The sequence below is a fragment of the Lucilia sericata genome, unplaced genomic scaffold, assembly GCF_015586225.1.
Source record: "Lucilia sericata isolate MDLA Ls3-8-SP2 unplaced genomic scaffold, ASM1558622v1 Contig000152F_arrow, whole genome shotgun sequence".
Lineage (NCBI taxonomy): Eukaryota > Metazoa > Arthropoda > Insecta > Diptera > Calliphoridae > Lucilia > Lucilia sericata.
Window position 1 is genome coordinate 249,465 of NW_023994183.1, and position 27,969 is coordinate 277,433.

The window sequence follows — 27,969 nt, forward strand, 5'->3', positions numbered from 1 at the left end:
TTGACAGTAATTAATTATTTTGCCATTTTTTTTTATTTATGGAAAAAATTAAAATTTTACAAGTTTATCATGGGAAATTTTCAAAATTATATACAATTATTAAGCATATACTTCGCGTTGTACCTTTTCCCACGCAGCCATTGGTCCATGTTCTGGTCTGTATTTCACGTTACAACCATCAGGTTCTAAGCGATTTTCATTACGTAATTCTTCGTAACGTTCACGGTCGTATTTAGTGAATCCCCATTTTTTAGAGACATAAATCTAAAAATAAAAAATGAGAATATAGTGAAAAATATCTTATAATAAAAATTTATTTAAAAGGTGATAATTGTCCATCATTAATCATTCTCTTCTACGTTGTTACAGTAAAGTGCAATAATATATTATTCTTTGTATATCTTGTAATATGAAAATACACTAAATTTTTAAAGTTTATACAGTAAAATGCAATTATATATTATTCAGATTGTTTTTTCAAACCAATGCACTGTGGTTCAAACTACCAGTTTTCCTGTGCGAAATTCAAATTTTGGAACAGTAAATATAATTAATTTTTTGATATCATCCTATTACCAATACACTAATATGTTCAAATTCGCAATTGATTTTTGCGAAATGCTAAACACTGTTCTACATCACGCAGTCAGTCATCGTTTCAAAACATTTTTAAATTTTTTTTTGTACAGTGTATATTTTATCGTTTATTAATTCTGGAAATTGTGTAAATAATACTCAATAACTTTTAAATAAAAACACTTAGAGCTGACAGTTGTTTATATATATTCTAGTAAATGATTGGAAATAAAATCCCTTTACTTCAAAAAAGTCAATATTTAAAATAACCATAAAGAAATTTAATTTGATTTTAAAATGTTAACTTCATGAAAGCTTTTAAAGAAATCTTTGTTGAAACGTTTGTTACACCTGAAATAAGAAGAAATAAATAACCTGAAATGTTGTGAATTAGTTTCACTTTACCCCGAATTGCGCATTTTTGTGCGTTTTGAGTAATTTAATATTTTCCAGGGTGCTACCTAATGAGCATTTTGAAATTTTATTAAAGGAGCACGCAAAGGATGATGTCCTTATCAGACATGTGTTTCTGTCATCCTAATATCCATGGTGCTTGAAAGGAATTGTTGAATTTAAAGGTCCGCATTTTCGTAATTTCTTAGCAACAAAATGGAAAATTGCAGAAGGAAGAAAGAAAAAATTTTAAATTAAAACTGAATTATTAATTCGGGCAGTAGCAACCTCAGCTCGGAAGCAAAGAACCTCACGCTGGAAATTAGTTCTAAAAAACTTTCGCGAGTCAGACAAGTCCTTCCAAAATGAAAAAAAGTTGTGTTCTTAACTGTAGTCAATGGGTTAATGCCACAGAAGGGTTAATTTTCGCTTAAATTTTTTCTAATATACCTATTTATGCCTTATATATGCTCCATTTTAGGATTTAAAGAGTTTAATTATTTGTCGTTATTAATTTCGCACGGAAAAAGTGATGATTTGAACTAATGTGCAATGTGCTCCAAGAAAAACTTTAGTAAAATAAATTTCAAATTGAAAACAAAATTTTATTTCAATATTTGTAACTTCAAATAGGCTAAAAAAATTTCAACTACTAGTAAAAATGCACAAACCAGAGACAGTTGGAAAGATTTGTTAAAGGTAGGCTGACATCCAAAACGTACCAACGCAAAGTTTAAACACAATTTCTCTGCGGTATTTAAATCTTGTACACATGTAAAGTTTCAAAACATTGCTTTGTTTATTTTCACGTTCTAAAATATAGAAAATGCAAAGTATTGTTTTTAGCAAGTCAGCTGTTTGTGTAGTTTTAGAAAATGATTTCAACAAACATCTTTAAAACTAATGCGCTGATTGCCATTTCGCTGCGTTTATAATACTTGTCGATGAAGTTTTGAAACAGTATGCATTGTCAATGTTTTGTACTGCAGCGTTATCAAACACTATACAAAACTGACGTTTTGGAAGTTAGCCGTATTTCCGTCAACCTTTTTTGCATCAACATTCACATTTGAATAAAAATTACGAATTTCATCATAAAAATGCATTCAACAATTCAGGGTACATTATCAGTCCACGAAGTACTTCCAAAATAACATTTATCACCACTTCAAAAGTAGCACTGAGATAATTTTTTTTACCTTCTGTGGAAGTGATGTTTCGCAAAAAAAAAAAAAAAAAAAAAAAAAAAAAAAAAAAAAGACACACTAGCTCCATATAAAACCCACTAAAGCGCACATTAAAAGTCAAACAAAAACGCATATAAAAAAATCAACAAAAATTTACTGAAACCATAAAAAACAATACAAATTCCAGATAATGTTGAAAATATATAAAATTTGTTAAAAGTAAAAAATAATATATATATCTGAACCGGAATTGGTCGCTTTGTTTCAGAAATTGCAAACATAAATTTAAAAATAAAACCAAAAACTAAATTGCAAAAACGTCGTTTTTCATCAACTATGAATATTCACATATGTACATTCTGAAGGAAAAAATTATTTGCTTTTAATTTTCCAAATAAAATTAGGTTCATTAATTTCAGAAAAGTTTACAATAATATTTCTCTTCATTTCTTAATTTTGTTTATGAAAATAAAAAGCAAACATACAAGAATTAATAAAGCAATTTTCGTATATGAATAGATGATATCACAACAAAAATTAATTGTTTAATTTGCATGAACGTACAGTTAATCACAAAAATAAGTATACAGAAATACTGACTTGGTTTTATTTAAAAAAGGATATTTTTTCAAAAAACAAAAAAGTAACACATTAATTTATTAAAAACAATTATATTTATATTACAATTATATTGTTATTATTCATTTTTTTCTGGATATTTTTATACCCTTCACCCTTCGTGAGAAGGGTATATATTAGGGTGATCGATTATTCGACATTTTCCAAAAACCGGTTTTCGAATAGTTGACATTTAAAAAAAACCGGTTGATATTTTTCAAATTCAGAAAAAACCGGTTAACCGGTTTCTCATTATAAATAAAAAAAATATTTTAATTTGAAAAACTTAATGTTTATGTTTAAATTTGATTAATAAAACATGGCCAGAAATGATTTTTAACAGTTTAAAAGATTATAACTATAGATCTAGTCGTCTGATTTACATTATTTCATTAATATAAAAAAATTAGGAAAAAAGGTGGGACACTTCTGTTAAACATAAGGTACTATGTAATCCTAGCTTATTTCAAAAGCCCTGTTTAGGACAACACTTCCATAAAATTTCAGCCGTAAATTAATTATTGTAAATTGAATATAATCTTAAGATTGATAAAATTTTATCAAACAGTTATCAATTTTACAAATAAATTTTTTTAATTAATTAGGAAAATCAAAAAAGTTTAACCAAAGGAGCTTTAGAAAAATATACGCTAGTTCCTCGACTCAAATAATTTTCAAATTTAGCTGTATTATTATTTACTTAAAAATTTCATTTAAATAATCTTTGAATACAAAGCAAATAAAAGTATTCGAAACCGGTTTTTAAAAAGTGAAAAAACCGGGTTATTCGATATTCGAAAAATCAACATTAAGAAAAAACCGACACTGGTAAAGCAGAAAAAACCGGTTTTAAAACCGGTTGAAAAATCGAGTCGATCACCCTACTATATATAAGTTTGTCATTCCGTTTGTAATTTCCAAAATATAATTTTCCGACCCTATAAAGTATATATATTCTGAATCCTAATAGATAGCGTTTATGCCATGTCCGTCTGTCTGTTGAAATCAGTTTTCTGAAGACCCCAGATATCTTCGGGATCCAAATCTTCAGTAATTCTATCAGACATGCTTTCGAGATGCTATTTATTTATTCGACATGCTATTTAAAATCAGCAAAATCCGTCCATAAACATCGGAGATATAAGCAAAAATCCGAGACAACCTCTGAAAATTTTATAAAAAATAAGCAACAACAACACTGCTTATTCATTGCGTTGTGTATTTTGTTTTTTTTGATTATTTGGTTTCGTATGTTTGGATGGCTGTGTGTTTCATTGCCATGTGTATGTTGTTTTTGTTTCTTGGTGTGTTCAGTTTTGTATGTTTGGATGGCTGTGTGTTTCATTGTCTTGTTAACCCACCATCAAAAAAGATGGGGGGTATATTGATTTTGTCATTCCACAAAAGTATATATATTCTGGGTCCTCATTAAATTCTAAGACGATCTAGCCATGTCTGTCCGTCCGTCTGTTGAAAGCACGATAGAGTCCGAATGGAAAGAGCTAGAGGGTTGAAATTTCACATAAATATTTCTTATAAGGTAAGGTTTGTTTGGTATTGGAAATGGGCAATCAATGGGCCCCTCGAAAAGCAGCTTTAACAGCCATAACTTGTTTAAAAATACGAATATAGCGATGAAATTCGACATAAGTAAGTTTCTTATGATCCAAAATCACTATGCAAAATTTTATGAGGATCGACCCATAATTGACCCTACCCCTCTATATAAGGTCCCCTTCAGAAAATTACTTTAACGCTTATAACTGGCCTAAATATACGAGTATATAGATGAAATTCGACATAAGTAAGTTTCATTCGAGTCAAACGAGGTTTGATGGTGGGTATATAAGATTCGGCATATCCGAATATAACACTTGTGTATATTGTTTTTGTTTCTTGGTGTATTCGGTTTCGTATGCTTGGATGTCTGTTGGTTTCATTGCGTTATGTATTTTGTTTTTTTTTTTTGTGTATTTCGTATCGTATGTTTGTATGTCTGCTGGTTTGACTGCCTTTTGTTTTTTGTGTGTTTATTTCGTTGCTCTAATAATGATATAGTCGGGAAAATGAAATAAATTAAAATTTTATAAAATTGATATTTTTAAATATACTATGATGAAGGGTATATGAGATTCGGCACAGCCGAATATAGCACTCTTACTTGTTGTTATTTGAGTTCTCATTTAAGGTGAAGTTAAATAGGTGCAAAATTTACGTCACAAAAGTAAGTATACAGATCATTTCAACATATATTTGGTTTAATGATATTGACAAAATTTATGAAAATTTTACCTGGTTGAATAAAATAACTTTATCTATATATATAAAAGAGTAGCGTTACTGACTGACTGATTCATCATCGCACAGCCCAAACGGCTGAACCTAGAATCATGAAATTTTGACAGTAGATGTGTTTTTGGTTATGTATATTAGAGTGCTCCAAACTTGTATGAAGGAAAAAAAATTTTATCCTACAGGCCGTCCCCCCCCTAGAATTGTTCTATGGGTTATAAAAATAAGTCGTGCAAAAAATTAGGTCAATAGGACTACGTTAACTGGTGCCGCAACGGCTCTGAAGTTTGAAGATGCATTTACAAGGAGAAAATATGCATTTTTTTCAGTTTTCACAAAAGTTTTGTCATTAAACAATTTGTTTTGCATTTTATTGTCAAAGAATCGTAATGTACACAGAATTAGCGTTACAAAAAGATAAAAAACACAAAAATTGGTTGAAAAATGTAAAAGTTATTAAAAATTCCCCAGGCCATCATCGTGTCTCAGAGCACTTGAATTCGAAATGTGATAAAAAAATAAACATATTTTTGAAAATATTCTAATAAAACAATTGCATTACTTAAAATATATCTGTAGTTACTTGAATATGAGTTTTTGTCCTTATATAATAACGTAAACCTGTTCTCAGCTATGGTCGAAAAATTTTGATATTTTTAACGGTCGTTTCAAAATTCAAATTTTAGTTTTTTTGATACTTTGTTAAACAAATTTCAATATTTTTGGGAGAACTCATAGGGATTTATGGACAACAGATTAGGGAATAAAACAGTAAAAAAATTAGGTCAATACCTCTTATAGTTTGCCCGTACCTGCAATTTGAATTCAGCGGATTTCGAGAAAACCCCATTTTTATGTAATATTTTGCAAAATTAGCCTTTTTATTATATTGTTGTGTATTTTAAATGGAACCTTTTGTAAATTTATTAGTCCACATATTTCTAAATAAAAATCAAAAGTTTCATGCAATTTGGACGCCATTAACCCATAAACTTTAAAGGTCAAAGGTCAAATTTTGTAATATTTGCAATTTTTGATGGAAACTAGTCGAAATTGTTTTTATTTTTAGGTAGATTATCATAAAACTTAAGAAATTTATTTATTAACAACCGATATTTACAATAATAGTGAAAAAAATAAATTAACCCTTAAACGGCCTTGGGGTCAAAATGACCCCGATGTTTTAAAAACATACCAATTTGGACATATTTCAATAAAACCCGTTTGCAATCCCATTAATTCAGCAAATTGATAAAAAAAAACAATTGGGTATTAACCCATTTTGAAAGGTTCAGCGATTATTGTAAATATCGGTTGTTAATAAATAAATTTCTTAAGTTTTATGATAATCTACCTAAAAATAAAAACAATTTCGACTAGTTTCCATCAAAAATTGCAAATATTACAAAATTTGACCTTTGACCTTTAAAGTTTATGGGTTAATGGCGTCCAAATTGCATGAAACTCTTGATTTTTATTTAGAAATATATGGACTAATAAATTTACAAAAGGTTCCATTTAAAATACACAACAATATAATAAAAAGGCTAATTTTGCAAAATATTACATAAAAATGGGGTTTTCTCGAAATCCGCTGAATTCAAATTGCAGGTACGGGCAAACTATAAGAGGTATTGACCTAATTTTTTTACTGTTTTATTCCCTAATCTGTTGTCCATAAATCCCTATGAGTTCTCCCAAAAATATTGAAATTTGTTTAACAAAGTATCAAAAAAACTAAAATTTGAATTTTGAAACGACCGTTAAAAATATCAAAATTTTTCGACCATAGCTGAGAACAGGTTTACGTTATTATATAAGGACAAAAACTCATATTCAAGTAACTACAGATATATTTTAAGTAATACAATTGTTTTATTAGAATATTTTCAAAAATATGTTTATTTTTTATCACATTTCGAATTCAAGTGCTCTGAGACACGATAATGGCCTGGGGAATTTTTAATAACTTTTACATTTTTCAACCAATTTTTGTGTTTTTTATCTTTTTGTAACGCTAATTCTGTGTACATTACGATTCTTTGACAATAAAATGCAAAACAAATTGTTTAATGACAAAACTTTTGTGAAAACTGAAAAAAATGCATATTTTCCCCTTGTAAATGCATCTTCAAACTTCAGAGCCGTTGCGGCACCAGTTAACGTAGTCCTATTGACCTAATTTTTTGCACGACTTATTTTTATAACCCGTAGAACAATTTTAGGGGGGGGGACGGGCAAAATTCGAAACTTAGTTTTTTTGGAGCACTCTAATGTATATCCACTAAGGATTATTGGAAATTTGTACATTTAGGGGTAGAAGAGGGAAAAAACGGGTAAACCAGGTTTTCTTAATTATCTTACCTAATATTAGTGACACAAGAAAAATTTTAAATGCACCTGTATCTACTCTTAAAATAAGCAGATGGGTGTCCGGTACCTACCCACTAAAGTGGTGTAGGGTATATTGGGTTTGTGCTGATGTTTGAAACGCACAATAATATTGGTCCTATAACCACCTTAAAGTATAGCAATCGGCTTAGAATCATTTTCTGAGTCGAATTTTGAAGATAATTCAATGAAATTTGGTACATGATCTTCTGTTGTGCCAGGGACGAAGCCTTTTAAAAATGGTTAACATCGGTCCATTATTTCACCTAGCCCCCAACCCGACGAATAGGGCTTTTAAATTCATAATTATGTTTAATATACTAGTATCTCAACAAAAAGCTGCAAAACCAAGTGCTATACTATCCTTGGTGACTCTCATGAATTTTATAATTATAGGGTCTTATTTGACCATAGCACCTATACAAAGCCCCCTTCAAAATGAAAAACAAAATCACATTTCATTTTTGTAACAGGTGTAGGGTATTATATGGTCGGCCTCGCCCGACTATAATTTCTTACTTGTTTAAATTCGAACTTTTAAAGGGTGAAAATGTGTAACAAAGGTGATGTGGTACCTTTTTTGGCCCTTTATAACTTTTTAACTAATAAACAAAGTAACATTTTTGTAAATATTTTTAATATGTCTCCCAAAATTAGGAGACACCTGTTTCGTACTTTTTTAAAATTCAGTCCTTTTGGGGTGTAAAAGGGAGGAGATAACTGTATTTTTGGTACTTTTTTTAAGCACGTTAAGAAAACTAACTCCGTAATATTTATTGAAACAAAATTGTTGCTATTTCACTGGGGAAAAAGGTTCCAAAAAGGGGAAAAACGGGAAATTTAATTTTATTCAAACTCATTGAGCCAATTTTTATAAAATTTTAAAAAGTAGTTTATTTACTTACAAAAAATAAGCTTTTGGTATATTATTTTGGAATTCGAGTACTAAGGCCTATATAGGACCAAATTCGAGTAAATTGTTTGGTACCTTTTTGAAATACAATTTTTCTGGAACAAATGAATGCAGATTTGAATCGTTTGAGTTTTATCTGTGAAATATAGATTTAAATACGGAACATTTTGTAAACTTAATTCTCAAAAAAGTATATTTCTAAGCGAAAAGGGTAAAAATTGTACTATTTTTATTAGTACTTTCCACTAAGGTAGAATTTTTCCCACTTTTGGTACTTTTTCTTTCCTCAAATGATATGTTTTATAATATGAATTCACATGATTATTAAACATATACAGTCCTCATTGAATAAGATTTGTGAAGAGAGAATTTTTTAGTACTTTTTTTTTAGAGAAATAAGTGGTACTTTATGAATTTTCTAAAATATTCAACCTAGAAACATAAATTTTAACATGCATGGTGTTGACTGAATAATATTATGTAAGTGGGTACTCTTTGGTACTTTTTCATTCTCCAAATGGTACCTTTGGGTTTCTATATAATGGTTAACCGGAACACATGACACACGGACCTTATTAAATGAGAATTTATTGAAAGAGATTTTTGTACTTTTTCGTTTTTCCGATGGTACTTTTCGATATTTTTAACATATTGAACATGGAAATATTCAATTTAATATGTAGGGACCTTAGTGAATGAGAATCTACTGAAATTGACTTTTGGTACTTTTTCATTAATCAAATTAATTTTTTGAATTGTCATAATATTGAACACAAAAACATAAAATTTTTCATTAAATGAGAATCTATAAGAGGTATTTTAAAGTACTCTTTTTTAAATAGTAATTTCGAAATTTTCTATAATGTGGAAGCTAAACGAATGAAACTTAAAATACAAGCTTCTTCCTGAATGTAAATTTATTCACGTGATATTGAACGTAAAAAATTGAAACATTTTTAATCAATTTAAATTTTCTATAAAAGTAAACAAAATTTTATATGTATTTAATTTTGGTTAGGGTAGCGAAGCACCCAGGGTATGCTATTAATAAAATATTTTGTACACAATAACTTGGAAAAAATCCACTTTTAGATCCGAAATTTTGAAATTTGGGACGATTGGCTCCGGAAATAATTAGTAGAACAGTTTTTCTCATTTCTACGAAATAGTTTCCCACTTTAGACCCGGATTTTGGATCTGGTGGTCATTGAACCTTCCAAATGATGCATTAGAAGTTGAATTTTTAACTTTTGAAAAGAGTTATTTTTAAAATAATGCGATATGCTTGGATTTGGCCATTTTAAACACAGTACGTTCTTATAATCCGAAATTTAACTCCGATTTCTTAATACTTACAACATATACTTGAAAATCATACATGGGCACACTGCAGTATAATTTTACTGCATTACACATCTCAGTAATCAGTAAATTTTTACTGGTTACTGAAAAAAATTTCAGTATTCAGTATATCTTTACTGGTTACTGAAAAAATTTTCAGTATTCAGTAAATTTTTACTGAAAAAAATTGCAGTATTCAGTAAAATTTTACTGATATACCCGAGACAATAACCATGTTTTATGGATCGGGCATTTTATTTGTTCTAGCAACAAATTAAGACGTATCCTTGTTCAAAAGTGTTCAATTCGTATTCATACCACTAATTAATTGAGCCTGATTTAATATAAAAATCTTATTATTTTGGACAATGACCAATTTCGGAACCGATACGTAGTGTAAGTTATTGACATGGTCACCATTTGACGATTATTGGTAGTATTTAGAAGTGTGTAATGGATGATTGGAATAAAAAAACTGGTTTTAATTAATGGAAACTAGTAAAAGTACTAATAATAACGCATTTTAAGAAATAAATTTTAGGAAATCCCCATTAAATATCGAACATGAACGTTATATCTTGTTAAAAACGACAATGGACCGAAATGGATTGCAATTTTTGTAAAGAAATAATTACTTTAAAAGTTAAAATATCGTCTGCATCATAATGAACAAACAAGGGATATTATTGAATACCCGATCCAAAACTCCGGGGGTTTAAATAGAAAGATGGCCTTAAATATGAAAAAATGCTCCTATAAGTAATATTCAGGTCAATTACCAAAAATTTAAATTTTTCGGAACTAAAAGTGGATTTTTTCCAAGTTATTGTGTAAAAATATTTTATTATAAAGTAAATTTTGTTAATATCATGAAACCAAATATATATTGAAATAATATGTATACTTACTTTTGGGACGTAAATTTTGCTCATATTTAGCTTCATCTTCCAGGACACCGGAGATAGACGCACGGTTTTAAAGCAAAAAGCCAGCAATAGTCGTATATTTTGTGTGTTTGCAATTAGTGTTACAGAAAAAATTGTTCACAAATAATAGCAAACATTTACAATTGCAAATATACACCACACCGTGAATTGGGCTAATGAATTTTAAAACAACGAAAAACGTTTTCTTATTTATTTTTTGATTGGTTTGTATTCCAAACAATGTTTTATCTAGTCATGATTAATTTTTCAATAATAGCAAGGCACATTTGTGGGAACAACTTGGCCTTAGACAATACCAGGGAAACCAAATATAAATATACAGTAAAAGTTCAATCGAATTCTGTTTTACGTTCAGTAACCAATAAACATACACTGGAATTTTTCATTAAGCATTAAAATTTGATAACCTCCCAATAAAACAAAGAGCAATTATGATATCATACTTTATATTATTATAATATCGTTTTTAAATATTTTGTTTCCAATGAAATAAAGAAAAGTACAAACATTTGAAAAAAACTTCAAACAGAAAAATAATTTAAATATTTTTTTTTCAAACAACATACAAATGAAAAGCTGGGAAGAAAATTTAAATAAAACCAAAAGAAATACGCGAAGAATTTCGATTGTTTAGTTTTGTGGTAATTTGAAAAAGTTTAAGGTATTTGCATGACAATGTATAATGTATGACAAATACGATTTCTTATAAAAATATGTACATATGTATGAATGTATGCAATCTTTTCTTTTTCAGGCTACTTTAGCGAAATATTTAGTTAAATAGCGTTTTAAATATAATTTTAAGAACAAAAGGGCATACAGAAAAAAATGAAAAAAGTAATTTTACTATTGTTATTTTTGGAAATTATGATAGCGAAAACGATGTCATAATTTTATGGAAAAACGATATCATAAGGAAAGGTACACACGCAATACAAATATTCTCAGCAACAAAAACTATAGACAAAACAAAAACTAGTAGGAAAGTATAATCGGGCATGGCCGACCATATGATACCCTACACCACTGAGTATGTTAAAAATGTGAATTATTTTTAATAACAAAGCATTTAAGTTGTTTACCTTAATTCCAAAATATTTTAAGAATTTGTTGAAAAAAGTGATTTTCTAAAAGAGGGGTTATATGGGGTCAAGGATAAAATGGGCATATCCTTATAAATTTTGGTACATGGCTTTACGTTTACATTAGAGTTATGTATGCTGTATTTCATCGTGATACTAGTGTTTATTAGTGAATTATTGACCTTCAAGTAATTTTTTGAAGGGGACGACTTTGTATGGGGGCTAGGGTCAAATAAAGTCCGATAATTAAGAAATAATTATGAACTCAAAAGCCCTTTTCGGGGGGTAGAGTTGTATGGGGGCTAGGTGAAATAATGGACCAATTTCACAAGCGCACAAGGTTTACATGGACAGCCAGCTGGACAGACGGATGGACGGACATGGTTTAATCGACTTAGAAAGTGATTCTGAGTCGATCGGTATACTTTAAGGTGGGTGTAGTACCAATATTTTTGTGCGTTACAAACATCAGCACAAACGTAATAATACCCTCCCCACTATGGTGGTGTAGGGTATAACAATTTAGTTGCTATCTTTATCAAATGATACACAGAGAATATTTTCAAAAGCCATTACAAATGAATGTATGAATACTTTTTATAGAAAGATTTATTAGACATATAATTATTTATAATTATATTTGTATTTTCATTTGTTCAAGCAATTAATCACCTAAATTGTATCGATTAAACGATCGAGGATTAATCATTTGAATATCTAATAGATACATTTAACAATACATACACAAACAACAACAACTATGTCTATCAACACCTACATATTTAAAACATATGTATACATACATATTTAAAACATATGTATACATCAACACATTTTTACATCAAAATGTGCATCAATACATACTTTCATCAACACATACATACAACAATACGTACATTCCTTCCGAGAACGACTATCACTTATGATAGTTTTTATCACCTAAGTTATATCGTTTCGATATCATTATAATATCGTATGGTTTATTGGGTATGCCTTAAATATTGCAAGATTATATCCGCATTTACATATTTTGGTTTCTCTGCTGATCAGCAACAACTCCTTCTATTTTTGTCAAACTTAGTTCTACGTGGGAGCACTGTGCAATACTCGCCAAAATCGACGTTTTTAAAATTTTAATACAATGGAATTTTGGAAAATTTATTACTAAATTAAATTATAACTTTGGATTCAGAGACACCAATTCTAAAAAACCTCAAATAAGAGTTTAGATTTTTGATTTGGAGCCACAGTGCATTACAAGCTTGTAAGGTAATAAATCTTGTACATATTCATTTCAAATCTATCGATCGAAAGTGGAATTATAACTTGTAAATAAATCGATAAAAACTTAATTACTTTAAACAATTGTCAATTCCACGTTGAAAATGTGAAGTAATTTCATTCTGAAAAAGTTGTAATTTTCCATTTTTAAGGGCCATTTTACTTACTTTTTGGCGACCAGGGAACTTGAATTTAGCACGACGAAGAGCTTCCACAACTTGAGCTTTAAATCTATCACTTGATCGGACAGACATTATAGGTTGTCCAATGCGAACTCTTGCGACAGTTCCTTGAGGTTTTCCGAAAGCACCACGCATTCCTGTTTGAAGCCTAAAAGAATAAAAAAATAGTATCAATGCAAAACTAATAGAAAGTACATCTTATATTTGTGAAAACATAAAATTCAGATTATTTGTCAAAGAAATATGTAATCATAATATTTCATATCCCAGTGCTCTAGGCAATATCATCATTTATATACACCAAATAAAACAAAAATATTAAACGGTATAAAATGCCACAAATATTTTATTGATTTAGGATTGTATTAAAGAAAAGAAAGTAAAATTCAACTAAAATTGATTTTTTTCCAATTTTGCTTTGAAATATTAGTCGTGCTTTTTTCGAAGTTTATATAAATTTTCAGTACAAATTTAAGTAGGTATAAATTTTGTAAGTAGCGATAGATATACCTACTTAAAAATTAAGTATGGATAACAATGCTCCAAAGTTTTCAAAATATATACACCCTGTGACGGTTTGTGAATCTAATAAATAAAATTAAATTGCCAGATACAAAATTTCAAAGCAAATTAAAAAAAAAAAAATCAAATTTGTTTGATTTTTTTGATGTGAAAACATTTTTTAATAAGTTTGTGTCCAAACAAAGCAAAAAAGCAGTCATACAGTATTATTCAAAGTTTTTATTATAGATAGATAATACACATAAATTGCCAACTCAAGCTTTACCACAAAAAAAAAAAAAAATTACATTTTAACAAATATAGAATACATTTTTAAATATTATTTAAAATATAATATAAGAAAATTAATGCAATACAAACATTGTACTATTATACCAATTTTGTGCAAATATGTGGGTATTTTATGTGTGGTAAAACGCTTTTTTAAACTAATACTTCTAAAGAAAATTCTACTAATACATGCTTAGAGGTAGAGTAGACATGCTGAAAGCCCCCAAAAGTCTCCATTTTTAAATTAAAATCCCAATAATTTTCCCCAAAAAACACACAAACTTCTTCATCTGGTAGTCAGTGTAAAATTAAACCAATAAAAAGTGTCTTTAATAAGTGTACATTTAATTTTTTTCATAGATGGCGCAATATAATACTTATTTCTGCGTTCAACACACAAATAATTTACCATACAATTTTTTAGCCTGCGCATTATATATTTTTGAAGAATGAATTAATATGAATTAACTTCATATTTTCTAGACTACTTATCCGATTTTATTATTCTTGGTTTTAAATTAATGGTTATGTTTCTAGTTTGGCAATTCTTAAAAACATTGAATTGTTACACCATGATACAATATTACATTTTTTATTCGAATTGAACGAGACCATATACATATGATACTAGAGGTCATTTAAAGTGAAACTGCGTTTTCAGTTTATAATTTTCTGATCGTTTCTCCTTTTTAAAGGACTTCAAAGTTTTAAGGACATATAAAGTTATTAATATACAGTATTGTTCGAAACCTAAGCAACTTTTTTTTGGCATTGTATACAAATTGCTATATTTTCTATTTTAATTGATTTATTCCATATTATATAATTGATAATAATAATAATATTATGTGTCTACATTATAATAACAACAACAAAAGTTTAATTCCATTTCGCTGTGAGTTACAAGAAAATAATAACTGAATTAACTCCATAAATAGCTGTTCGAAACTTAAGCAACTTTTTGATCTTCTTATGAAAATCTTTGGTCCTTTTGAGTTCCAAACACCTTTATGGAATAGATTAGTTACTAGTGTAGTTCGTAATGAATCCCAATCGGATTTTAAGCCATTTGCCAGCTGTAACGTTTTCTAAAACTGCGAGTTTCGACCCAGCGCTTCAGAATGCCGAACAGCATCTCTAAGGGGCTTGAGACAGGAGATTTTGATGGACAATCAAATAATTTGGGTCCCATTATACGATAACTACTCTTAGATCAACTTTGCCAAAGGTTTTGGTTCATTATCATGCTGAAAATCGCAATAAAGTAAGTTGTTCTGTTCGGTGTACTCAATCATGTGATTCATTTTGTTGGCGAAAAACAATCCAACTTTGTTTTTGTTTCAACAACAGGACTAGCTCTTCTCTTCAAAAAACGTGGCCAGAGCCTTAAATTTTTCCTCTCCATTCATGATTGGGCCTTTACTAAAAGGGTATATTGTAATATTTCCTTCAGCCTTTGAGCCTCGCATACTCTATTTGAATTTAAGAGAGAAAATGTGGAACCGTTTGTAAATAAAACTGTTTTTACTAGTCTTGCGTAATCTATTTCAATATTCTACCCAAAATTGTACAAAATTTGTGAAAAAATCGAATTTCTTTAAGTAAATTCTGTGCCATGTCACTGCGGGATTCATATGCGGTTATATGATCGTACATTAAAGGCTTAAAAAAACATGGAGGTCAAACAATTAAGGTTGTGGGCAAGATTTTTGGTGAGTAGAGTAAGTCCTGATGTTGAAATATAAATAAAATTGGATTGTTTTACTTCCTGGGACATTTTTGGCCAACAAAATGAACCATAGGATTAAGTACATAGAACAGAACAACTTACTTTATTGCGATTTTCAGCATGATAATGAACCTAAACCTTTGGCAAAGTTGATCTAAGAGTAGTTATCGAGTAATGCGACCCAAACTCTTTGATTGTCCATCAAAATCTCCCGACTCAAGCCCCTTAGAGATGTTGTTCGGCATTCTGAAGCGCTGGGTCGAAGCTCGCAGTTTTAGAAAACTTTGCAGGTTGGGAATGGCTTAAAATCCGATTGGGATTCATTACGAACTACACTAGTAACTAATCTATTCCATAAAGGTGTTTGGAACTCAAAAGGACCAAAGATTTTCATAAGAAGATCAAAAAGTTGCTTAAGTTTCGAACAGCTATTTATGGAGTTAATTCAGTTATTATTTTCTTGTAACTCACAGCGAAATGGAATTAAACTTTTGTTGTTGTTATTATAATGTAGACACATAATATTATTATTATCAATTATATAATTTTGAATAAATCAATTAAAATAGAAAATATAGCACTTTTTTATACAATGCCAAAAAAGTTGCTTAGGTTTCGAACAATACTGTACATACAGTTGCGTTCAAAATAATAGGAGTAAAAATTTCAAAAATTTAAAATTTTAATTTTTTAGTGAAAGATTTAGATATTTTTATAAATTATTTATTTAACTTGTTCTCTAATTATTATGATCGTTATTTTAAATATTTAAGAAATTTATATAAAAAAATATATATTTTTTTAAATTTATATACAAAATCTGTTGTTCAAAATAATAGGAGTATTCGATTTAAGTTCAAATATTTTTAAAATAAAAACAAAAACGAAGGGAATTTCATCTAAAATATTATTAATTAATGTGTAGCAGTACAACATCATTAATTTTTGTCAAGATTTTATTTAGAATTTGGGTATATGAGCCTCCGGAACTTAATGCCTTTCCGACAACGGTTTTGAGGGGCTTGATGACACATGTCGTGGCCGATTATCCACAAATATGCAGTTATTTATTCAGAAAACCTTAAAAGACCTTATATGCAAAGTCTTTTAACGTTTTGCTTTAGAATCAGTAGGTCGACAACCATGTAATGGCCTACTTCCTATGGAACGACCTTCACCAATTTGGAATCAATAATGTTTTCATACCACAACACCGCCATTTTATCAAATTTGTTTATTGGGAATATGAGAACATATCTTGTGGTAATATGTTTACCTACAAAATTTGGTCTACGATACCATTTTACAATTTTTACGACCATACCCTTTTTGTCAAGACCCATCGTGAATCATTCCTATTATACGACTTCTTTGAAAGTTGGTTAGAGCTTAATATTTTTCGATTAATGGACTTCCAATATATTTTCTGAATTCAATTAGATTAAAAAATGTAATTTGTTGTCGTATTCATGCATTAAAAATTCATCCATGTATGAAACCACCTCTAAATGCGTTACTTGGTAAACTTTATGGGTTTCACTATATGCTTTATGGTCTCAAATTAAATTTTTTCAAAAAAGATTTGTTTAAAAATTGATCTGAACTAACTGAATATTGATCACGATGCTTAATAACTACAATTTGGCTTAGTTTCACTAATTTGGGACGCCTTAATCGGTTTAATTTTAAAAAAATGATAAGCGTCTTTGGGGAGCGCTTATCATATTTGAATAAAATGTTTATTTTTTATGAGAGATTTTAAAACATTTGACTTCCTAAAGTATTCAAAGAATCTTTTAATGAAACTACTATGAGATTTTTCATATTTTTTTCACGATATTTTCATAATTTTCAAGATATTTGAACAGATTTCACTTTTGTCAATTCTGACATTTTCTTTCAGGATTTTAAATGAAATAATTGTGAACTGAGCTTAAAATTACTGAAAATCATCTAAATATAACAGTTTTATATTTTTAATATTTACTACGAATAATGGAAATTAATCTAACTTAGGTTATATAATATACGGTACTCCTATTTTTTTGAACAGTCGAAATCTGATATGGATTTCGAAAAAAGTGAATACCAAAAAAACTAATGAACCTATATAAAAAATTTCATTCGTTTTGTATTTTAAACAGTTAACAAACAAATATCGTGAAAAAATATTGAATTTCTGTAAATGTTTCTTTTTAAAATTAAGCTGCACAATTATTTTTAAGTCTCACTCCTATTTTTTTGAACGCAGCTGTATGTCAATATGGATATCAAATGAAAGATGACAATCTCCGGAATCAAATATATTTTTAAATATCCTTTAAAAATGTCATCCTTTCATATCCTTGGAAATTTCCATTATATTTTTCAAATGGGTAGACATTCTTATTATCTTGTATAGCTAGGGGTGTGTTTGACTCTCTCATGTTCTTGTTCTTTCAACTTTTTAGAGATTGGAGATCACATTTCTATCTCTTAAATTGGTCGATTATTTTTATGGCAGGGATTCAGTATGCTTACTTTGGTGTAGATTGTTTTTCTTGGCTGGTTTTGTTGAACTTCCATTATTAATCTTTTGGAGTTTTGAGTTAGGATTTACATTTTGGCGGTACATTTTTTAATATTTTTTTCAAAATTATTTTATAATTTATTTTATTATTAATAAGTTATTTTTTATTTTTAATTATTTGTTATATGATTATATTTTTTATGTATAAATTCTTTTTTAAGTAGAAATTTGTAACCGATTGTGGCCAATAGGCTAGGTTTATTTGAAAATAAAATAAATATAGGTTAAAATTTGTTTCTATGTTATTATTTAAGCCGTAAAAAAAATTATATAATTACTCTAATATGAAAAAATTAATTTCTTGATAAATAAGGAAATAAAAGTAACATCCCACTAAACAATTTTTGACGAATTCGTACCGACAGTCTGCACAAGTTGCCGATTTCGTATCCGAATTCCGTTAGAATTCGTTACGAAATTGTATGAAAGCTTGCTCGGAATTCGGAACTCTTTGTCTGAGGAAATTCGGAAAAATGTTCAAACCGACAAGGTTTGAATTCGGTATGAAATCTGATGTAAATTGCTCGTAAAATTCTGAAGGAATTTTCGACAAATCTGATTGAAGTTGAACAAATGTTTGATACCATGTCAGACATTCTTTCGACATTTCGTACGAAAGTATGATCAAATATAAGGTCTGATAAAGACACTTATGAGATAAACTCTTTACAAGCTTATCCGTGTGACATCACTTTACGTATTAGAACTTGGATGTTGAAATTTGTCACCAGGTTTTTTTCCAATTTTGAATTTTTTAGTTTTTTTGACCGGGCGCTGACGTCCCTTAATAAAATACAAAAATTGGGACAACAATGGTTAGCTAATGTAATTATACACAGTATGGTATATATATCTCGTTAATGTGCCCTGAATAGGAGATGGGTAGGACAGCTACAAAAGTTGGAAAACTTGAACATAAATTTTTTTAAAATATCAGTTTTTGGCTCGACACATCACCACTTATATAGGAAATAATTTGAGTTATTGCGTAAATTGAGTTTTTTGTTATTTTGAAATTTAAAATCGGAGTATGCAAAAATATGCGAATGCAAAAATTTTATGAACTTTTTAAAAATTTTTGCAAAATTTCATTTATTTATTTTTACTGTTTTATACAGTATTGTTCGAAACCTAAGCAACTTTTTTGGCATTGTATACAAAGTGCTATATTTTCTATTTTAATTGATTTATTCAAAATTATATAATTGATAATAATAATATTATGTGTCTACATTATAATAACAACAACAAAAGTTTAAATCCATTTCGCTGTGAGTTATAAGAAAATAATAACTGAATTAACTCCATAAATAGCTGTTCGAAACTGAAGCAACTTTTTGATCTTCATATGAAAATCTTTGATCCTTTTGAGTTCCAAACACATTTATGGAATAGATTAGTTACTAGTGTAGTTCGTAATGAATCCCAATCGGATTTTAAGCCACTCGCCAGCTGTAATGTTTTCTAAAACTGCGAGTTTCGACCCAGCGCTTCAGAATGCCGAACAGCATCTCTAAGGGGCTTGAGTCAGGAGATTTTGATCGACAATCAAAGAATTTGGGTCCCATTATACGATAACTACTCTTAGATCAACTTTGCTAAAGGATTTGGTTCGTTATCATGCTGAAAATCGCAACAAAGTAATTTGTTCTGTTCAATGTACTTAATCCTTTGGTTTATTTTGTTGGCCAAAAATGTCCCAGAAAGTAAAACAATCCAATTTTATTTGTATTTCAACATCAGGACTTACTCTACTCACTAAAAATCTTGCCCATAACCTTAATTGTGTGACCTCCATGCTTTTTTAAGTCTTTAATGTACGATGATGTAACCGCATATGAATCCCGCAGTGACATGGCACAGAGTTTACTTAAAGAAATTCGATTTTTTCAAAAATTTTGTACAATTTTGGGTAGAATATTGAAATAGATTACGCAAGACTAATAAAAACAGTTTTATTTACAAACGGGTCCACATTTTCCGTCTTAAATTCAAACAGAGTATGCGAGGCTCAGAGGCTGAAGGAAATATTACAATATACCCTTTTAGTAAAGGCCCAATAATGAATAGAGAGCAAAATTTTAGGGTGTGGCTATGTTTTTTAAAGAGAAGAGTTAGTCCTGATGTTGAAACACAAACAAAGTTGGATTGTTTTTCCTTTTGGGACGTTTTTCGCCAACAAAATGAATCATATGATTGAGTACATCGAACAGATCAACTTACTTTATTGCGATTTTCAGCATGATAATGAACCAAAACCTTTGGCAAAGTTGATCTAAGAGTTGTTATCGGGTAATAGGACCCAAACTCTTTGATTGCTCATCAAAATTTCCTGTCTCAAGCCCCTTAGAGATGCTGTTCGGCATTCTGAAGCGCTGGGTCGAAACTCGCAGTTTTAGAAAACGTTACAGCTGGCAAATGGCTTAAAATCCGATTGGGATTCATTACGAACTACACTAGTAACTAATCTATTCCATAAAGGTGTTTGGAACTCAAAAGGACCAAAGATTTTCATAAGAAGATCAAAAAGTTGCTTAAGTTTCGAACAGCTATTTATGGAGTTAATTCAGTTATTATTTTCTTGTAACTCACATCGAAATGGAATTAAAATTTTGTTGTTGTTATTATAATGTAGACACATAATATTATTATTATCAATTATATAATTTTGAATAAATCAATTAAAATAGAAAATATAGCACTTTGTATACAATGCCAAAAAAAGTTGCTTAGGTTTCGAACAATACTGTATATAAAACATCGACTTATACAAACATTTGCTGAATAGACATGAAGGTAATGATAAACACAATGGTTTGGTATCATAAATGCATTTAAAGTGTCCTTGTAAGCTACAAAAACGCCACTTTTATCTAAACTTTTGTCAAGGCACATCATAGATGATGCTCAAAATTATCACCATTTGCAAGTTTTCTTAATACTTTAATGTATTAAATGCATCAAAAAAGCATTACTCTATAAACATTTAAGTCCTTCAAACTATTTTTTTTAATTGCATTCCCTTATAAATCAAGCTCGTAGAATTCAGATATTACCTGTTTTTTTCTTCTTAAATTTTACTAATTCGCGATTTTTCAAAAACTATAAGCAACAAGTTAAAAAAATAATTAAATTAAATTTCTTACTGTGTATTTTTAAAAATTTTGATAATAAATCTTATGGTTTACAATTACAGTACGGGGTCGATTTACGCAATCGAAAGGAAATCGGGATTGTTGCGATTTGCGAAATGTTGCAATGACCGACCACTAAAATCCTATACAATTTCATATAAATTTTTAACAAAAGCAAGAAATTAATTGATGTTTAAGTAATCAATAAAAATAAATATAACTGTAAAGTAATATATTCCTTAATAAAATAATTTTATATTTCCTATCATAACTTAGGCCGGAATATACAATTCTGTTTTTTAGGTGCCTATCACTGATGAAATCATTTTAAATTACACTGAATGAAAAAAGTTAAAGAAAATTAAATAAATCAAAAACTAACTTCCAAATAATGACATAAAAATGTTAAAGTTGCGCTATCACGACCATTTTTTGAAAAAAAGTTGCTTTTATAAAGATTGTAATGTTAAAAAATAGGCTGTTGCTCAAATCAGTCAGTTGCAATAATAGATAGTTGCGCAACTCGAGCCCGCACTGTATGTGCAATTTTTTCAAATATAACATATAAAAATACTATTTTTAAGAATTTATTTAAATATTTAGGTAAAAACCGCTATAACTTTTGCGCCCCTCGATCAAAATGATTAACGCGAACGGATTAATCACGTGTTAGGGTCTGTTTATATTCACACAAAATATTTTGATTGTGCCATCAAAACATTTTTTTGATTTTTTTTATCTTTAAAATTAAAAAACTTTGATAATTGTTCATATGTCCATACTGTGAAACTGGTTGTGTCATTTGCGGAATTTTTTCCCATGCGGAATGTGCAGGATTAAGACTCACAAGTACGTGTAAATATTGCTGTGAGAAGTCTAAACATAATAACACCAAATAATATTTCTATTGCTGAATCACAGAACTCTAACAGCATGCCTGAAAACCAAGATGATTTCAAAGTTATTCTACAAAAATCTCTAGATGAACGTTTCAATAAACTGGATGATCGTTTCAATAATATAGACACGAAAATTGATGCCATGGCATTACAAATAAAACAAGATTTATCTTTGGATTTAAAAAATATTGAAGCTGATGTAAAAAATTCAGTGGTTAACACTATTGACAAATCTTTTCAAGAAAAGTTTAAAATGTTGGAGTTAAAAAATAACATCTTGGAAAGACGTCAAAACAGATCAGATATACTTTTTTATGGTTTACACCTCACTCAATGGAAAACATTCAGAATATAATTTCGAAAATTGCAAATATATATGGTGTTAGTATCCAGGAATCGGACATTAACCATTGCTGTTTACTTAATCGGAAATGTATACACTCAAACCTCGTTTTATGCGGTTAATTCGTTTCGTAAAAAAGCGCATAATTCAAATTCGCACAAAATAATACACAAGCTCCGTACAAAATCCATTAATTGGGTTTTAAATAAAAAAGCGCACATTTTCAAATTATTCCCTTAAAAGTCAAACAAAATCGCATATAAAAGATCAACAAAAATTTAATTCTTTACTGAAACCATAAAAAATAAAGGAAACAAACAATAAAACAATACCAATTCCAAATAATGAAGAAAATGTACAACATTTCTTAAAAATAAAACTTAATATTTCTTTATATTATCCGAACCGGAATTGGTAAAAAATCAGTAGTTGTACTTTGTTGATCACTTTTTTTCAGGGAAGTAACGGTTATAAGAAATATGACGAAAAGGTCTCATTTAACAATTAATAGTAACGGATTTAAAATATGTATTATAATTAACCATTATTATAAGATATATTTGATTTTGGTCGTCGTAACCAATACCAGAGAGAAATATATTTTTTTTTGGTAACGAATAACAATTATTGTACCCAAAAAAATGTTATTGGTTATATTTTTTTCAAATATCTTTGGCAAAGTAAATAAAACGGCCAGTTTTGCAACAAATATCTATTCATTTTATAAAAAAAATATAATTTCAATTAATTTTTCTTTTAATTTCGTTAATATTTATATGGACCAAAAAATAAATTAAATAAATTTTGATTATCTATTACCAAAAAAATATTGGTTGCTAAATAACACCCAGCAAAAAAAGTGTGGAAAAAGATGTAGAATTTTCATCACAACTAGTAACCCGAAGTGCTTCAAATTCGGGTGTAAAACCTATGAATTTTACATTAGCGTGTCATTGGAGGGATGTTGTTCATTTTTGGCAATTTTGAACTACATCTAATCTTATTTTTAGAAGCAGTAAAAATCCGATATTTGGATGTCAAAAATAAAACACATTCTCTTAATGACACGCTTATGTAAATTTCACTACTCTTTCACCAAATCTTAATGTACTTCAAATATGTTATTTGTAATGACTTTTCTACATCTCTTTCCTCACTTTTAACTGGGGTTTCATTTGTAAGGAAATATTTGGATTATAAAAGTGAAAAATATGTAATCGCATTTTAAGATGTGATTAAGATGTAGTTTGTAAAGTATGACATCAATTATTTTTTGCTGGGCAGTTATTCATAACCAGAAAATATATTTCTCATGTTAATTGGTTATGGTAATAATAATGGTTAAAAAGTCCCTAAATAAAATAAAGGGATTTTTTGCGTAACCTTTTCTTTCGAAAGAAAAAAATAACAATTATTTTCGGTCCCTGCTGTTTTTGGATGTATGTTGACCAAAATTTTCCTCAAAATCATTTTGCAAAGAAAAATTTTAGAATTTTGAAACCGCACTAATTCAAATTCGCATAAAACGAGGTTTGAGTGTATTATATTATGTCTACATATCAGAGAAGGGGGTTTTGCATTAATTTTTAATATCACTAATAATTAGGGGTAGTTCAAAATTATTCACTACTTTTATTAAGTTTAGTGATGAATTGAAAAATATAAGACTCACTCAATAATAGTAATATTTAAAATTTCTAACTAAAACTATTTTAAAAATAGTTAAAATAATTGTTTTTACAGCCTAATGAAATAATTTTTTCTACACTAAATTATTAGTCCAAAAATATTCCTGCAGTATTTTCTTTCAACGGAGAAATGTTTCATTCAATTGAAAGTTTAAGTTAATAGGTCAGTCTAGAAATGGTTCAAGTGAATCGAAAACTCATTTGACTAATATTATTGATGAATAAAACATTCATTATTTACAAAATTTCCAAACTATTGCTTAAAAAGCATCCAGTAACCACATCATTTAGGCAACTGACAATGCAGCAATCGAGATACATAATCGACCTATTAATTTATTTCTCCGAGGAGAGTCCACCATTCCGCTAAAGAAATAATCGTTCTACTGGAGCAGAAGAAGGCAAAGGCCTTTTAAATTTTAAAAACATTGCCTTATTTTTAGATATTTGTTGAGGCTAAAACACGGGAAATCCTTTGAACAAGTTTTTACTTAAAATCCTTTGAAGAAGTTTTGGAATCCAGGTGTTTCAACCATTTTTTTAAAAGCATGAAATGTTGTTGGGGTAACTGCATATGTATGATCCATCATAGTGTCATCGCTATCTAAATCTGTATTTTCTATTTTAACAGATGTATCTTTTAAAAAATTTTATCATTTATTGTCTTAAAAATTTTAATTTTTATTTTAAAAAAATTAGTGCAAAGAAAATTTTTGCAGTCTTTTGTTAGTGACAGATCAAATTTTTAACTATTTGAGTGAAGTGCTTTTTTTCTACACTACAACTCAATTGAGTTATAGTTAAAAAAAATTACCACTAAAAAATTTTAGTGCTAAAAATATAAGCTTCACTATCACTAAGCTGCTGAAAATTAGTGAAAAATATATTTTTTTAAATAAAATTTATTGCTAGTGAAATATTGATTTTATTACCCACATCTATGCTACATATTAAATTTCAGAATATTTGAGCTACAAGTGGTTTGAAAATTCAAATAAATTTTCAACATACTGAAGGAGTGACTTCGTGAAAAAATAAATGTATGTATTGGAAAATTTGTTTATGATTAAAGAAAGTGACACTTTTATTCCGTATAATATTGTTCGTAACTGTGGAGTATGTTGTATTTTGGATTTATTTAAAAAAGTGTCCTGGATAGCCGGCCATCGGGCGGACGCAGGTATTTTAAAATAGTGGCTTTTTTCATGATAGACTATTTTTAAACCATGGAATTTATGCCACTCTTCTCATTGACATTGTGACACTTATGGAAGTGTTATAGCGTCCATTGGCACTATGAATTTGTGTGGTGTGTGCTAATGTCCATGGACGTTGACACGCCACCGAAAATACACGTAGCCTGATAGCGCATTGGCTTGCAAAGACTTCAAAATTTATATGCCAAACATTTTTCATGTTTTTTGATCATTTGTTACAGTATGACATCCGATTTGTTTAATCGGTTTTAATATGAAATAATATGTGGCTTAGTTTTAGAAAACATAAAATTGTGAATTCGTTTAAAATTTTTATCGTAAATCAGATATAAATCTATTGTGGACACTACAAAATTCAATACTAACTTATATATATACTTTTATATACACATACTTTTTTATACAATGTATATATTATACATATACTTTTATATATACCTATATATACATACCTATCAGCTCCGGCACACGACAACATTTTGTTAATGCGAATAACGTGGAAAGGATGTAGGCGCATTCTGATGTGGAATTGATCTTTGCCGCAATATTTAACCAAATACTTGTTGCAACAAATACGTCCAGCTTCTAAAGCTTCACTACTCAGTTGTTCATATTCATCAGACACCAAATGAACGCAAAGAGGAAAATCTTCTACAGAAGCTTTCTTTCTGCCCAAATCAAAAATACGAATTTTGGGATCTGGTACACCACGACAGAAACGGGATTTTGGATACGGCTTGTTTTTGCAGTAACGATAGCTAAATAATAAAATTAAATATTAATAAAGTTCACTTTATTTAATGTTTAGTACATACCATCTCGCTGGACGACGACCCATTTTAATTCCTAAAGTACGAAAATGAACAATAATACAGCATTAATAGAATTTCTTAAGCTTAATATAGTTAGGTAAGCAGTTTGAAAATATATAAACATATAAAAAAAACCATGATGGGCACGGATCAATAATTCACACATACCTTTATCAAGGAGGTCACAAAAAGAAAGACTCAAACGCAATAGGAAATTACTAAACAGACCGTAGGAAGTGTCTAGAAACAAAAATTCATTTTAATATCAACGTTGTCTACACTGGTAGATATTACGCTATACAACATCACATATCATCTATCTACGTCTACACCAGCAATCAATACAACATAAAATTTTGATTTTTAAAACAGTAATAGTCTTAAAAAACATTAAAAGAGAGATCAAAAGGACGTGTGATGTGTAACTTGCGCTTTATAAGCGGCATTATTATGGTGCGTGTTGTATTTTTCTTCTCTTTTTTAATTATTATATTTATGTTGAGAAATTATATATTTATTTTCATTGTAATTTTACAATTTTGGTATTTGTTTAACAAAATTTGAAGATATTTAAATAAAACTATAAATAAAAACAAAAGTTTTATTTTTTTGTCCATATCAAAAAATATATTTTGTTATTAAATCTTTATTAATTTATCTCATTTTATAAAAATTATTTTGAAATTTTATTTTAATAATCATGAAGATTTTTAGACATGATCCCCAAATAATAATTATTTTGGGTGCATAATTTTTGACTATACTTTTTGTCCTAGCTGTGTCCATTAACTAATAGTATGAAAAATATCATTCCTTACCCCATTTCCATATAAGACAAATAATTATCATCAGAGCACTTAACAAAATATCAGCAGAAAAATCTTTTTTTGTTAGTGCTTAGGGGTAATAAAAGCTGATTTTATCACTACAACAGACAATTTTACTGAAATAATGCTATATTTTATAAAAACAATTAAAATTAAATGCCAATTTTGCAAATAAACACTAATTTCAGTAAAAATTATGTTAATATCAATTTTAATTGCACAAATTTTACAATTCAATGACGTTTGTTATCACGACAACGTTGTTTAGACAACGCTAATAACCCTAATAAATGATGTCTTTACCTGCTAATTTTTTATCATGATAACAATTTGATGTTTAGCATAATACAAATTTATCTAATTAAGACATGGGGTTAAACATGACTAATGCTATGTATCCACTGAGGATTGCGTTAACCTCTTCAAGATGTTTCCACTTAACTTACTCGTTTTTGATATTAAAATTTTCGAACAAATTCTGTTATTATAAGTTTGTCATTCCGTTTGTAATTTCCACAATATAATTTTTCGACCCCATAACGTTTTTATATTCTGGATCCTTATAGATAGCGGAGTCAATTAAGCCATGTCCGTCTGTCTGTTTTTCATCAAAAAAGAGAATATTTTGCATGCAGAAGCAAGATATCAACAACAACGCCGTGATTGCGCTTGATTGCATGTGAGTACGTTGTTGTCTCTCGTTAACGATTGAAAACAAAAACAACGTTTAGCTACTTTTTGTTGTTTTTCTTGTTT

General features: G+C 28.8%; 1 protein-coding gene across 2 annotated transcripts; it reads right to left on the reverse strand.

Moving 5' to 3' along the window:
* On the reverse strand, positions 1 to 26,694 carry LOC119601230 (60S ribosomal protein L10). Of its 2 annotated transcripts, none has more exons than XM_037952031.1 (5): positions 26,555 to 26,694; positions 26,390 to 26,420; positions 26,027 to 26,332; positions 13,189 to 13,351; positions 1 to 264 (listed from the first exon to the last, which is right to left on the reverse strand). In XM_037952031.1, the coding sequence occupies exons 2-5, from the start codon at positions 26,410 to 26,412 to the stop codon at positions 100 to 102; spliced, it is 657 nt and encodes a 218-aa protein (XP_037807959.1). In that variant the 5' UTR covers positions 26,413 to 26,420; positions 26,555 to 26,694; the 3' UTR covers positions 1 to 99. The 2 variants fall into 2 exon arrangements, with proteins under 2 accessions (XP_037807959.1, XP_037807960.1); XM_037952032.1 differs by having other exon boundaries at positions 13,185 to 13,351.
* Between the last annotated feature and the right edge of the window lie 1,275 nt (positions 26,695 to 27,969).